General features: G+C 40.2%; 1 protein-coding gene across 1 annotated transcript; it reads left to right on the top strand.

Moving 5' to 3' along the window:
* Positions 1 to 6,812: 6,812 nt before the first annotated feature.
* LOC310940502 (keratin, type I cytoskeletal 18-like) lies at positions 6,813 to 13,648 on the top strand (the record flags this gene model as incomplete). The annotated part of the gene is made up of 8 exons (XM_083905480.1): positions 6,813 to 7,211; positions 8,584 to 8,666; positions 10,032 to 10,188; positions 10,749 to 10,913; positions 10,995 to 11,120; positions 12,621 to 12,838; positions 13,368 to 13,396; positions 13,533 to 13,648. The coding sequence occupies 8 exons, from the start codon at positions 6,813 to 6,815 to the stop codon at positions 13,646 to 13,648; spliced, it is 1,293 nt and encodes a 430-aa protein (XP_083761606.1).
* Between the last annotated feature and the right edge of the window lie 2,886 nt (positions 13,649 to 16,534).

Here is a 16,534-nt window from a genome sequence, read left to right as displayed (position 1 = left end):
AAGTCGACAAGGAAAATCAAAAATGGGTTTGAGATTTCGGGCCAGGGTTGAGTCCATAAAACTACCTGCTGCACCCGAATCAACAAATGCTGAGAAGGTGCACCAGTGTCCATCCCAAAAATAACTCAAAGGACCAAAAAGTGTGATTATTGGCCACATGCGGGGAATTATTAAGGCTCGGCAAGACCTCCTCAGTGTCTGACGAGTCTACTCGTTTCCCTGCGTATCGTTCCCTGGGTTTCTGATCATCATTGTTAAGGGATCCCTTAGGTCTTTCACGAGGAATGTTAAATTCCTCTGACATTGGGCGGGTGTACTACAGGCTTCCTTAAAGGTGACATAGCCCGGAAGCGCCAATTAACGCTGCTTTTGGGTGTGTATTTGCATCATTACCTCATTTATAAAGCCCTACATTTTCATAACAAACAGTTCAGCTTCTGCTGAGAGCACAGGGTTTTATTGTTTTCCTGAGCTCTCCAAAGCGGATCTGAAAAGTGCTTGCTAGTGACGTAACTAGCAGGTCTCACCACTCCTCTGAACAGCAGGACGAGGAACTGTGTCAACTGCTCGTTCTGTTGCTGCCGCAGCACTAAACACTTCATAAGCTGCTGAACATATTCTTAAGGACTCAGCACCAAACTCAGTCTGAAACAGCGCAGCTCACAAGAGCGTCTGTGAAGAGAGATTTAGATCAGCTCGTTGGCAGCAACTCTGAGGTTTTTGACCATGCAGGGTCATTTGGGTAGTTTCTGTTGTCATTATATACTCAACAAAAATATAAACGCACAAACTTGAAATGGTGAACAAAAATAGAATGTCATGACATTTGCTCAGATTCTTGATGCATTTGTTTATGGAATGATTTGTTTTGCTCAAACCCAGTAGTCCAGTGTCACTTGGCCACTCCTATTGACTACAATCTCAAATTGAGTATTTCAACTTTACGAGAGTCATGGAGCATTGCAGATTGGTGGTCAATATGCATGACCAGTACACAGACATACTCCTTATGGTCTGGTCAATAAAAGGGCACACCAAAATGTGGACTTTTGTCACTTGTCAATATGCCACAGATGCCATTGGCATGCTGAGTGCTGGGTTGAGCGTTACAGCTGTGGCAACACAATTGAATGACGCCGTATTCACCAGACATGTCACCTATCAAACACCTTCGTGTCCGCCAGCGGGTTCCAGTTCCAGTTCCCCAGAACGGCCACCAACTTCAAGTGGCTCTGCAGGAGAAATGGGACAACATCCCCCAGGTCACGATCGACAACCTGGTGATGTCCATGCGTCGCCGGTGCAGCGCTCTGCGTGAGGCTAATGGTGGACACACACGTTATTGAAGTTTGTGAACTTGGATCGTCAACCCCCCATTGTGTTCTTCCTGCCATTACTCCAGGACTTTTGTTTTGAAATTCATCCTAATGCTTGCAAATTAAAGCCACTTTATTGATAAAGTTGTACTGTTATTTTTGGACAGTTACTCTGTTTTGTCACATAACAATAACTACAAGTTTTTCTTTGTGCGTTTATATATTTGTTGAGTGTAATTTAAAAAGAGTAAATGCAAAACGAAAGGCAAACGCTGCCCAGGAGAACGAACTCTGCAGCACCACAAGTTAGACACTGGCAATTTACATCAAACACACACAAAGTTCTGAGTTGGTGTTTATAGATACACCGACAACTTAAGAAGCCACGGGGAGAAGCTCTCACTGCCTCTGAAGGTGAGACAGTGAGTCAGCACAGAGCACTGCACACTCAGGGTATATGAACACTCCTCACACCTGGGCTTCATTAACGCCAATCAGTGCCACACACACCTGACTGCAGTGAGTTGATTCTCCCACCACTCTGACAGAGCCAGAAGATCGAGTGCCCTCACAGTTTACTTGCACAATGTAGGGTTTTTCTTTCTCTGCATAATATTGTGAGGTCTCAGCTTTACTATGTAATGTACCTTGAAATAATGCAAGTTGTTACTACAATTCAGTCTTTTTTTTTTAACACAGTCAGCTTTAAAATGCATGCACTATTTTTTCCTAAAAAACAAACAAACAGCTGCTTATTTCTGGAAACACGTACATCATCATATCTAAATTCCATGTCATTGATCAGCTGTTTCAGGCTCTCGGATTGTGTGTTTTTTTTTTGATTAACCCTAGAACACCATTGCAGAGCAAATATATGTGATTTTCATGAAAACCAAGTTTTCATCTTCATTACTTTATTTTTTTATTTTTTGTTCCCAAATTCCAAATTTTCCAGTAATTTTGGAGCATTTTTATATGGTTACCTCATGATGCTTTTCTTTCATTTTATTAGACATGACACAGTTTAAAATAAAAGAACACTACTCAAATGTGTCATGTATTGTCATGTTTTGATATGTTTTGATGACAAGTACTTTTTATTGGGTGTATTTATTATCTCGGGTAAAAATCACTCAGCGTAAGTCATGGTGTTTTGAATTTGAGCGATTCCAGGGTTAAAATGTCCTTTCTTTACAAAAAAAAGGAAAAAAAAAAACGCAGCCACAGAGAATTTACTCTGTGGCTTAGGGTGTTTTGTTTAAGTGAGGATGTTGCACAGGCCTTCCATTTAAACCCTGCTATAAAAGCTCTACACCACTGGCTTCAGTATCAAGTTTCCAAACAAAGACAAAACAGAGCAAAAAAAAATAAAAATTTGTTCCTGGACAATGGGGCTGCTATAAGACAAAAACTTTTTTAGACTTTTGTCATGTATGGAACATGCCTTTCACAGAAGCAAACCGCAGGGAAACGCTAAAACATACAGCGCAGGCTGACAGCTACAGTAAGTGTGTGTGAAAAATAAACACAGCACTCCAGCAGCTTCCCAAAATATTTCTTTTGGAGGATGAACATGACTTTTGAAATATCACAGCATCTCATAGTTTGAGAAAGTGGAGAAACGGGATTAGAAATCACTCTCCTAACCCTTTAAGGCACTACTCAACCATTTGGTTGACCACACTTTAAGTCACTATATCGCTTGAAAAAATGCATCAAGCTGAACTCAACCTGAATGAGCCATCTCTACTGTTAGGTGTGGCACCACTGTTGTTGCACCCCTGACCAAAATCATTACTGCAGTAGCACAACAGGTCAAAAACTATATTTGCTGTTGCACAACCACCAAAAAAATATTTGTGCTGTTGCACGATCACCAAAAACTATTTGTTAGTGAGTAATATTGGGCAAGAAATTGCACTTAATGTGACTTGTTCTGAATGTTGTACTTTATGAATGATGCAAACCAGGTCTATTATGAACAGACGTCTCAACCAATTGGTAGAGGACTGTATCTGAAATACTGTAGGGTCTAATTTAAAATAAATAAATAATAATATTGATTGTTGTTATTGTTATCATGAGTGAATAAAAAATGCAAAGCTTTTTTCTTAAAGGGTTAAAGCATGTTGGGAACAGATAGATATTCACAGCACAGCAGATTATACAAAGGACTCCACCACAGTCTGAAGACTGCATATTTTGGTAAGATTAACAGGAGAATACGGTAAACAGAAAGAGGGATTTGTCATTGTATGATGGCTCTGTGTTGGACCTATCCAGGGGTATATACACTGCCTCTCATCCAATGTCAGCTGAGGTTCTATTTAGCATCCCTGTAAGTTTCAGTTTCAGCACTTATTTGGTCCCGTCCGATTAAAATCACTGAGGGAACACTACATAGTAGGAACATCTCACTGTACAGATCGACAGCACCACTACTGCAGCCTCTAAAAATGATCATTTCAGTTGAATTAGCATCCTCGAAGGCCAAAGCAAGGCCGTCCATCTCATGTCACCATGCTTCTGAACAAACCAGCCAGTGCACGCGTCTCACATTTTGAAGCTGAGGCTTCCGACCCCAAATGAAGACAAACAGATTTGCTCACACAAAACCAATGCATAAACCAATAAAGAAGTACAAGGAGGGGTTGAAAGAGGTTGGTAAGAGTTTAACTTCTTTATGATATGTTTGGGGAAGGGAGGGATTATATTGGAGAAGTCCTCTGTTTGTTGCAACGTCACAAAATCTTTACACACTGGACCCTTTGGGGTTGTCTGGGGTTGAGGAGTTAGGAGCATCTTATTGCTGAGCACTTAAATTACAACCATCTGAATTCCTCCTCCCCCTATAACTGTGTAGGATGATCTACAGTGGCGTTTGCATTATTTCAAAACACAAAAGGGCCCACTTTGTGTGTTTGTTTGGTTTGTCTCTCTGGGATAAACTTGGCAGAACAAAGTGGTGGTGGTGATGCTATGAAGGGCTCAGGCGGCTTTAGAGAAATGAAAACTATAATAATAGATATCAGATTTTATGGTTGTCAATTAACTTTCTCACTGGAACACACTGTACTTTTATTTGATGACGTCGTGAGCATAATTGCAGCGGTAGATTTGCTGGGAACAGACCTTGTACATCATGATTTCTTTCCAGATGTACAGTTTCAGCTCTACACAGGACAAAAAGTACGCAGAGCATGAAATACAGTGTTCTTTTTGTGTTTTAAATCTCATTATCTGTGCATACTGCATTATATTAATTCTGCCACAAGGTGGCAGTATGTCCATGGTGCAGTCTGCTGGAGTTGACACATGAAAATCTTTCTTAAAACTTCCTTTATCTGATCTCATCTGGTTTTCACAACAACAATCCTTTACAGATACAGATCTGAGTGAGCATATACAATTGTATAGTTTGTTCACGTGTGTGAGCACAATGCTGTGTATTTTCTATAGTATGTGATATAAAGGACACGATGAGGTAAACTCCTGCAACGAGTTATGCAGTTCAGTCCAACAATCCAGCAATTAATGTACAGGAATGTAAAGGAAGTTTATCTTTTGTTGAAATGCTCTTTGTGCTGGACAGAGATAAGTCATTCATGTCATTGTCTCAGATCTCTGGAGACCGTTAGTTGATAATATTCAGATTACAAAAAAGGACATTTTACACCACGATGAGTCAAAAATGCAATCGACACTCGACAAACACCCCCTTTATTGACTGTAGATTTGATTATATCAGCGTCCTTGAGGTCATTATTTTTTCCCTATCATCCTTTGGTTTTCATGATGTTGGGTGGACTGCACGTGTCCGTGGGTGGAGTGAAAGCCACGTACAACACCAAACCAGGTCATTGTCACTTATCAAATGTACAAAAAAGGTGTGTTTCTGGGTCTGTGTGTGAATATAAGCCAGGTTTCCAGTTCAACCAGACCTACGCCCTGCGCTTCTCAGGGGTCTTCACTTTCTTTTCATTCTGTCGCTCTATTGTTTTCCTGCTTCCTCCCATTTCTCCCCACCCCGCCGGGGCTTCCTTGGGTGAAGCCAGCTTCTCACATCACCCTGAATGCATTGTGTTGACACTTAAAGGGATCAGTGTGCACTGTGAAACAGCCAGGTCCCTGTATTCAGCCACACTGGTTTGTGCTCCAGGTTACACTCTGAAAATCAGGTTGTACTGTACTGGCCAAAAAAGCACAGGTGTTACTGAAAATATGCACTCTGAAACTCATTATCCGGCCCCCACGACCCTCGTCGCAGCACTCTTAAACCGAGGAAGCGATATGGAATGCAGCCATTGTTCATTTGATTGTTTAACCCTGTGCTTTTCCTCCTGTAACCAGTCAAACGGGATGTTGTGAAAACAGAACAAAAACATTATTTTAATATTATTTAACTGATATTATTAATCATATGCGTGAACATATAATTAACTACATTTCAGACTGATTGCAGGTTCCGTTACTCATAATGGATTGAGGTTAAAGCCGTGATGCATAGTACTATACTTATATTATGAGGTTAATTGTATGGTTAATTGTTGAGTTTTCTGCTACTCCTAATGTATGTATTTAAGTTAAATTTGAATGAATATGTAATAGTTGATGAGCTTTTACACTAGATCACGTGGGGCGACATACAGCAAATCAGTGATGCTGCACACAATAGGCTTCATTTAAAACAAATCATTTGACACTAGTTTAGTTTATGTGCATGAGAGTTATTTTTGATCAGTCTTCTACAAGGTTTCTGGTTACGTCATCCTCTTTGTTGCAACGTGATTGGACACATGAACGGTGGCTCCGCCCCCCGACACAGAGAGTCCTGCCTCTGCAGCTACACTCACCTGTGAAATCTGGTCCAACAACATCGGTCACTCACACCGTCCAGGTCTGAACCTGACAGAACAGCAGAGGAGAAGACCGACTGAGGAACTGACATCCATGTAAGTACTGGAATCGTCTTTCTCTAAAAAGCTTGTAATGTTTCACATTTACCACTTTTATTTCAACTAACATTAATTATGAAAGCTTACAGTCTCGCAAAGGGGTTCAACAGATTGGGGGATCCCTGTACAGGAGCCTCTATATGAAGTGACAGTTACCATTTTCCAATTCACCTACAAAACAAAAATATAATGATGTACCCAGAAAGAAAGAAAGGAAACATGAGCAAAGAAAGAGAGATGATGAATGACTAAAGAGTGACTCTAAACGCCGACAAAGAGCCACACAACTATTAAAGAAATGTAAATCAACGACAACATAACGACAAAGAGACCCAGAATAACAAAAGGAACACAGGAGGATGCAAATAATATTAAAATAATAATAAGAGACAAAACAACACTCCTTTTCCAGAGAAGACAACTTTGTTGACTTAAATGTTTGTTCAGTGTTCTTCCTTGCCAACTGTTTCCAAGGTCATTGTATTGACGTTCTAATGTCTGATTACTGACACACTAACCCTTATCTCCTGCAGAGGACACCATGGCCTCCACCTTCTCTGTGCGCAGCTACTCTGTACGTCAGCCCTCCTTCTCCAGCATGTCGGTGAGGGACAGTGGACGCAGCATGCGCTCCAAGTCGTCCGTCTCGCCCCTGTCCACCGTCAACACCCTGTCCCTGTCCCGCTCCGTCTCGATGGGCAACGGCCTCAACATGCTCGGCTCCAGCCTCTCTTTCAATGGCCTCGGCGTCGGTGCCAGCGAGAAGGAGACCATGCAGTGTCTGAACGACCGGCTCGCAAACTACCTGGACAAGGTGCGCTCACTGGAGAGGTCCAACGCTGAACTGGAGGTGAAGATCAAACAGCTCATGCTGGAGAAAGCTCCCAAAGGACATGACATTGACGGGATGATGGCTCAGGCACATGCCATTGGGCAGGAGGTCAGTGTCCAGAAATGTTACCTACCTGCAGACATTATTTACAAGAGCATTTGTATGATCATGTGTACATCAAATATATTTGAGTTCCAGTGTGTAAAAGGGTGATGCTTTGCAGAAATTGAGGATGATATTTAGATTTTATCAGTGTAGAATCACCTTGTCTTACATGACCCCAGAATGAGCCTTTAATATTCATATTAGGAGCTGGGTGAGCTCTATATAGGACACCATTTTGGACCCCCCATGTTTTTACGATAGCCCACAATGGTACAAACTAAACATCTCTTGAGTTTTGATGCTACATGAAGGCTCACTTGGAAGGGAAGAGAGGGGTGAGGTGAGGGATATTCAGCTGCAATGTGCAACTTCCCCAATAAATGCCTAAATAGTAAATGTTGTAAAAGTACATAGTCATTTAAAACATGACAGATAAGGCACTTAAAGGTGCATTATGTAATAAATCTAAAGCAATGGCCATAAAATCCTCCTAATATGTCACAGAGACTCAAGAATAATGTTCATATAACAAACTGAACTCACCAACAACGACAGTACAGCCAAAATATCCGCATTAAAAATAATGTTTATGTTTTGAAATCGTTTTGGCATGTGGCGCCACCTACCAGCGTCTACCAATCATTGCAGTCAATAGAGTCTCAACCACGGGTTGCCAGTTACGTCAGAAAACGAAACCTAAACATATTTTGAATTTGAATGTAGTAACCGTTTTTGGTCACATTCTTACATATGGCACCTTTAAATTCTTAAAAACACTTTTTCAACTGCAACGATTGTCCAATTCTCTATCAGACTCTTTTCATTTTTAGGTTTCTTTGCAGGATAGGCAGTCATTGCTGGTGCTGGAGTCACGATATGTCCACCAAAGGAACCTGTATGTAGAGTACCTGTAGTAGAACAGCCAATAGGAGCACTCTCTTTCAGTCAACTGGCCTGTGATTGGACAAAGTCTATAGATCACAAGGCTGCATTGCGTCTAAAGTAGTTGCAGAAGACTTTCCCTTTCTCAGATTACTTGGTAGTAGAACAGCGGTAGAGTGGATCATCTACCAACCAAAGGGTCTTGGTTTGATCCTTGACTCCTCTAGTCTACATGCAGGTCCCTGAGCAAGACACTTAACCCCAAAATTGCTCATGTCTCTAGCATGTGAATGGGTATAGATACTTATAAATGCTCTCTATAAATACAGACTACTTTATTTTATGTTGTCTGTTAGGTGTACATGAATAATATTTACAGAGTTTCTGATCAAAAATGTGACTCTCTCATTTTGGTTTGACAGAAACAAAATCTCTTCCAAGTCAACACAGTGCCCGTGCCAAATCTGAACTAACTTTCCATGTTTCTGTCCAGGTGAGAAAGAAAACGCTGGAAAATGCTCGTATAATGCTGGAGATTGACAATGCCAAGCTGGCAGCTGACGACTTCAGGGTCAAGTAAGTGTCACACAGAGGTTCCTTTCATTTACTCGGCCGTGAGTGTTCGCATGGGAGCGTCAGACTGCAAAGCAATGTGAATAAATGACCTTTCTGTCAGGCGTGCGAAATAAGAGTCCCATTCCCACGGTGCTCAGGCACCCACAGGAGACTGACAACCGTGCTGTCAGTAAGTGGATGTGACAGATTGTACCATATCACAGAGTCAAAGTCTGTCTCTGAAGAGTGTGCAGTTGGCAAGATGAAGGATACACCCACTGCTGCTGGGTTTCACATCGTGTTGATGGTATGTTCTGTGACCCGGTGTGAAGCAGAGATACATCAATTGACAGTGATTCATGGAATCACCATGTGTACTTGAGGATCTTTGCTCGGGCTTCATGGTTTGTTTGTCTTTTCCACTTGTGTCCGTTCAGAGATTGCATGGTATTCAAGGTAAATTATAAATCACAGCTTCTGGCAGCCACAGTATGACGTAATATAGCAAAATACTGTATATATTTCCAATATACTGATGGATGCTTTTCTGTGTGAGTGAAGTAGATTAGATTAGATGTACTTTATGAATCCCAAACTGGGAAATTAGAGTTTAGCTGTCAGGAAATGGGTGGGGGGTTCTGACACAGGTGCAGACCCAGGGGTGTCTCAAAATCGTGATAGCGATAGATTGCAAAGGGGGGGGGGGGACAATGACACCGTATAGCGTCACTACAGGCTTCCTTAATGAAATAAAGCACTAAAATGATGCCAAGCAGCTAACTCAAAACCAGAATTGTCAATGAGACCCAGAAAACATATATATGTATATATACATATATATTTGATGATATTTTTAACGCTCGATTAAACTATCATTAGGTCTGCAAAAAAAATGTGAAATGTGAGAAAACACATGACAGACACATTAATAATTTAGCTCTAAGCGTGTGCTTAAACATGACAACAAGTTATGTAATAAACATTTGCTGATGGAGAGGCTGATAATAGCTTTCTTGTGTGATTAAACAAACAGCACAGTGTCCACTGGTGGTAATCAGCATAAATTATATCTCTTTAAGACCAATATAGACAGCATGGTGTCACTGTACTGGACAGTGCTTTTCATATTTTAACAGTTTTTGAATATTTTATAGTTTTTCATATATGTTTGTTTAGGAGCACAGTCTGCTCTTTAACTAAATTCACAATGTGGTATTTTTCCCGCTACAATCCTCCTTGGAGGAGGAAATGCCAGTTTTATTTGTTGCACACGTTTTAGGTGTTTCATCAAAAGCAGACTTTATGTAGAAGGCCTGGTCTAGTACAAATGTTGTACCTATTAAGTAATCTCTAATCCCTTTCCGATCCCTTCTTTATTTATATAAGATGGGAGGCAGAGGCCGCCTTGTGCCAGTCGGTGGAGCGGGACTGTCAGGCTCTGAAGAGAGCAAAGTCAGACCATGACCAGATCATCGCCACACTGCGCGGTGACCTGGACAGTCTGAAGGAGGAGCTCTACTTCCTCAAGAAGAATCATGACGAGGTGAGATCCCGGTCGAAAATGAAGGTCACGATCAGTCAGTTACTCAGTGTGATCCTGTTTGAGCTGCGTCACTGCGACGAACTCTGACAAAACCACAGCCTTGTAATATCCCATTGTTCACAACAGATTTTTTGTTCACAGTTTAACATGAACCAGCTCTAAAGCAGTTTGTGTTTGCTTACTCAGCCAGGCCGGACGGTTTAACAGTCTTTGAAACATGATTATGTTAAATGTATGGACACACCCTTTGTCTTTGTAGCCATGACACTTCCTGGCAGCAGTTATGTACACAAAGCCTCTGAGTGCACACAGTCATAGTCTCTGAGCCCCATCGGCCACAAGGTGAGAGCATATTTAGACAGTCAGGTGTGGTGTCCAGGATGAAGTCTGAGCCTTCCTTGTTACCATATTGTGGTCAGACAAAGAAAAATTTCATTTGAGATGTAGGTGTAAGAACATGAAAGAGTTTTTGTTATCATTGGTGAGGTGGAAACCACAGTAAGAGCAGTAAGAAGTGAGAATGAACGTGTTTGTTCTTTCCTCTCTTTAAATGACTGCAGGAAGTTAACTCCCTCAAGTCACGTCTGGCCACCGAGCAGGTGAATGTGGAGGTGGACGCAGCTCAGAGTCCTGATCTGGGGGCCACGATGGCCGAGCTGAGAGTCCAGTATGAAGGCATCACTCGTAAGAACAAGGAAGAGGCTGAGGCCTGGTACATCAAGAAGGTCAGTTCTAATCTTCCCAGTCTTTCTTCCTACAGACCGTACACTACACCTTATATTACTTTAATGTGTGTGTGCCCACAGTTGGAATCAATACAGTCTGAGGTCAAAGAAAGCAACGAGGCTCTGCGATGTGCCCAAAGCGAGCTGAGTGAGAGACGACGCTTCCTGCAGGCTCTGGAGGTCGAGCTCGATAGTCTGCGCAAACAGGTACAACACTGTGAACAAAATGGTGTTTATTATCTCCAATGATTTTGTCTTGGAATGTACCATTTAATACAGGGTTTCTCAATCCCGGTCCTGGGGACTCACAGCCCTGCATGTTTTAGATGTTTCCCTGCTCCAACACACCTGATTCAAATGTTCATCTCATCAGCAGAAGCCTGATAACGAGCCATTTATTTGAACCAGGTGTGTTGGAGAAAGGAGACTTCTAAAAAAAAATCTAAAGTAATGTAAGCACCGTTTTTGGAGCGTACACATGGAATAGTACAAGACTATCTGTGGTTGTGCCCAATTGTATTTAAAGGTCCCATATTATGCAAAATCTTTGTAATAATTGAAATCCTTATATTTGGGACGCTGGAGGTCCTGTCAGTCGCCAAAGTGTGAAAAAAGATAACTCACTGATGTTTTTTGTGGTCCTCCTCAGTCTAAGCACAGGAGATAAAACATGTGATGTTTACATCCGCGCTCATTGGGACGTCACAATGCACTAAATTCCTGGAATTTTGTCCGTAAAACGCGCGAGAGTGCTGGCGAGGGCAACAGTATCCGAAAACCGGAAGTCCACGAAAAGTTCTATTCTTGGCTCCACAGTGCAGCACAGAGTTCTACGCAAACTTTCAGCCTCAGAGGATTTATCTGTGCAGTGGATACACATTATATATTACAGCAATGTGCCTGCAAATGATCACTTTGTTGATCAACTGTTAGCTCCCAGTAGCCTCTGAGGCTGATGTCATTTCCTGTCTCCCTTAAGTTTCATTTTACTTTTTTTTTTTTTAAATAGGGATACTACTAAACAGAGCGTTCTGAACAGGGCTGTTTTAGCAGGGTGATTGAACTGCTCTGGTGCTTCATTCTTATGGTATTTTGACCAAAGACACCAGGGAACTAGGTTAACTTGTAGAAAATTATATAATATGACTCCTTTAAATCTTATTTTTTTTTAACTGCAGTAATGATATTTATGCATTGTAAAATTAACTGATCGCGATCTAGTCTTTTTAGATGTTGGGTGTAACTATAGAGAACAGCCTCTTTTCACTTTGTCAGCTACACCACTATAGTGGTGAAGTGTACACAGCAGACGGACACAAACAGTCAGTGCATTTGTTCCTGTCATTCAGAGTATTAAGGTGTTCAGTGGTTGTTTGCTCAGCCTGATATTGAGCAAACAGTCCTGAATGTAGGGATATTGTGGCGCTGACAGTCTCTAGTGTCTGCTGAGGGATTATGAATGGATGAGCTCAGCAGGTAAACACAAAGAGATACTGGGGTGGTAGAGCTGTACATCAAAGGTGTAACTATTGTAAGGTCAACAAAAGTTATCTTTGCTGTCGGATACAATCACCTTAAATAGGACCCTAAACAACCATGTTATATACTTTGTGCATACAGGGCTGGACTATAGGGCTGGACTATAGGGCCAAAAAGGTCATTATGATGCTCAAATCAGTCAATATCTTTTGTCTGGCATGTTCACAGGTGGGAGTGTTGGAGGGAAACCTGGGCGAAACGGCCCATAAATATACCATGGAGATGGAGCGTCTTCAGATGACCCTGACCCAGCTGGAGGACGAGTTGTCTCAGCTGCGTTTGGACATGCAACGCAACAAGACCGAATACGAACAGCTTTTGCGCATCAAACAGAACTTGGAAATGGAGATCGCCACCTACAGGAGGCTGCTGGAAGGAGAAGAAATGTATGTTAGGGCTGGGAGTGCACAATTAGTTAAAACTGCACGCATAAGCATAATGTTGATTCATATACAACATTTTGCAAACAGATTCACCACATCAGCGTAGTATCTGTGTAGTCTTGTGTCTTGGCTGAGAGGTCAAAGACAGAGTCAAATCAAAGTCTCAAGAAATCCAGATATAGAGTTTCACTTGTGTTGTATTATGCGTTTACAACAACATAAATACACACAAGAATGTGTGCCTAAAAACCCCTCCAGGGACTTGAGGAAAGTGGCCTTCTCCGCAAAGCAAATCACAGGAAATAGTTTGATTTCTCAATCCATTCAAAACATTGTAAAAATAAAACAAACACACATAAAATTAACTCGGCATTTTGCAACGAAACAAACCAGACAGTCATAAGACGCAGTCGTCTGTGAAGGACAATACATGCAATATGAAAAGGTCATAAAACCTATATTAGAAAAGAGAAATGTGTTTGAGACATTAAAGAAATATGATTTAAGTTATTGTGTTCTTTTTGTCCGACAGGGTGAAAGAAACACTTCCACCTCCTAAAAGTAAGTTCAACTTATCTTACATACATTTTTATTCTGTAGAAGTAGTAGAGTAGAAGTAGATAGAATGATAATAATATTACAGTCGACAGGAAAGCTATAGCTTTCTAACGAACCCCTGTTTCCCTCTGTGTTACAGAAGACCCTGAAGTAAGGACCAGGAAGATCGTAAAAGTCGTCACTCAGACCATGATTAACGGGAAAGTGGTCGATGAGTCCAGTGAGGTGGAGCAGATTGAGGAACGCAAAAAATGAGCCAAAGAATGTGCAGAGAAGGATCTGTCACATCGAAAACCCACGAAGTGTCTGCTGATGTTTTTTTTTTTTTTCTTTTCCACAATGATCATGTTTTAAGTGTCCTCCTCGTTTAGTCTCAGTGTTTCTTCAGATGAAGATAAGTAAGTCCATGCATACAGCAACGTAATGACTATGTTTCCGCAGTAATACAGTGTGCACGCTAAGAATGATGTCTGTTTGACAATACAGTTCAAAGGGAAACCCGATTGTGTTGGCACTCGACTAAACAAAATGCTTTGGAATTAATCAAATCAGTTGATCTGTTAAAACATTAAGTCAAGGTCTACTTATTAGCTTTTTCCACAGTTTTCAGTCCACACCAGACGATGGACTTTATCTTCACTGTGTAAAAGATCCAGAAAAAAAGCTAGTAAGAAGACTCATCACTTTAGCAGCACTGTTTTAATTTAATTACAGGGAGTAATTCTGTTTCATTTATAATAAAATTGAAGATACAGTCAGCAGTCCTTTAGCATACAGCCTGAACATAAGCAATGGGAAAGTAATATCATTAATTAAGTTCACCAAATAACAGGTTATCTATCTAGTTTAATTCAGATTAAAAATGTTTTTACGGAGTATAGTGGCATGGTAGCACGTCATCAAGTCTGGCATGGAGGGAAATATTTTCAAAAATGTCAAATTATTTCCTTTAGTACCAATAGAGAGGCTTTTGGAAGGCTTAGAATACATGTTAATAAATATTTGAAACCTATTTCCTTTAAACAAATACTTTGTAGAAACAGTATTGCACAACATCTCAGCTGGAAAACTGGATGAAAGTGCAACCTTGTTGTCTTTTAGAAAATAAAGCAAATCATCCCAAAAAAACAGCTGTACAGTGTCAATAAAACTGTGTTTGAAAATTTAAAAAGTGTGGTTGTGTCATTTCAGAGAAACTGTAGCACAAATAGAAACTTTGACTGATACTCGCGGAACAAACCGGAGGGAGAAACAAAGAAAACATGATTCCACAGCAAGAGGGCAGAAACTGAAAAACTAGCAGCCACCAATATCAAGTAGCAGTCTATTGTTGACATCAGTCTGGTATTTGGATGTCTTTTTCTGTGCACACCAGAGGCCGTGCTAGAGGTATAGCAGACTATATTACATAAATACTTATTCTATGTTCAGGAACAAATGATGTAACTAGTTTATTGTTGCCAAGAACAACAGCTTTAAACCTGTGGTCACTATAAACGCCACTCTGCAGGTGCACATGTACAGCATATAAACACTTAACATCAACATCTACAGTGCTAGGGATAAAAGCCATTGTGCTGCCATTCTCAGTCACTGTAATGTGAGACGGGCGCCATGACAACACTGAGACAATGGGCCCACCGTTAAATAACAAAAGTTCAAATCTGTGTCAAAGGTTCTCAACCTGAAACTTGGGGGGGGGGGGGGGGTTTCCAGACATCGACTTAAAGGAATCTTTACCATGAATGTCTGTGTGTAATTTGACCACATTTAAGGTTCACCATTGTAATTTGGGGAGCTCAGTTACATATTTGAAAACAGAAGCGTGTATTCGTTGTATTCGTGGAGGATTGTATGTCACGTGTGACGAGTTTATAATGATGTATATGCTGACTTTATCTTATTCGCACAAGTACATGATTAAAGGTAGCCATTACATAACAAAACAACACAAAACCTATATAAACAACAATGTTACACACTGGAAGCCATATATAAAAAGTGTGTGCATACACACATGCTGGACTTCACAGTTTTACAGTGAAAAATTATTCCCAGACTCAACTGATGATGTCAAGCTTCAAACTGCCTTGACCATTACATACATGTTTACAGACGCTTAAAGCAATTTAGTGTCGCTGAGATACCATCTCATCATTAATGTGAGTCTGTGATGGGGATAATTTGAGTAATAAAAAACAAAGAAAGCTTAAGGAACTCTGTGAATACACATGTGAAAGGTATGTTTCTCATAAGCTTTAAACAGCTGGATCATTAACGTAGCAGTGTAAAGAGTTGGTATTATTTCTTCTCACCTTGATGAGAAACCAGTAAAATTCAAACACTGATCTTTTTCACTAACGTTTAAAAGTCTGTCCCATGAGACAGACAAGGTTTACAAGCACACAGATTTAATAATTATATATGTATATATTGATAAATATGGTCATGAATATGTATTCATGGTAAAATATAGTCATTATTACTTATTATTATTATTATAGATTTGTAATATTAAAAACAAAGTGCAGAACTAAATATGTTCATATATTAGTGCTGTATTTGGGATTTCTGTGGCCAATGCTTGTTATGCATTGTCAATAAAGTTTTTTAATTAATTGTTTAGCATTTACCGTAACTATCCAATCAATTGCGCACACGAAAACAGGAGCGACTATTTCAATCTCAGTGAGAAACGAGGCTGTAAAAAAAAACTCACATCGTCATGTAAGTTCAAAACAAACACTACGTTCTGGTTATTAAAGGTTTATGTAATTAAATCGTGCTTTTCGTTATTATTATTTTATTCGAAGGCTACAGAAGAAAAGGTTTGCTAACTTATGAATGTAGCATACTTAGCTAATTAACCTAGCATAAGGGAACAGACTGCTAATATTCATTTTAAGTCAATAATGTGTTTATTTCAAGAAATAAGAAAACGTTAACTGTTAAAACACTGCACATTTTTATTCTTTTTGAATTGCTTTAAATGTATCACTGTATTGTTATTGTACAGAATGTTGTTGTGATTTCTAGGTGACCTTACACAAAAATGTATTATTATTAGGTTCATGGTAAGAAATATCAAATGAACAATTTCCTAATCCCTAATATACCTTAATTTGTGTTTGTATATATTTT

The sequence above is a fragment of the Microchirus variegatus genome (genome assembly GCF_963457635.1).
Source record: "Microchirus variegatus genome assembly, chromosome: 18".
Classification (NCBI taxonomy): domain Eukaryota; kingdom Metazoa; phylum Chordata; class Actinopteri; order Pleuronectiformes; family Soleidae; genus Microchirus; species Microchirus variegatus.
This window is presented reverse-complemented; position numbering and strand designations above follow the sequence as displayed.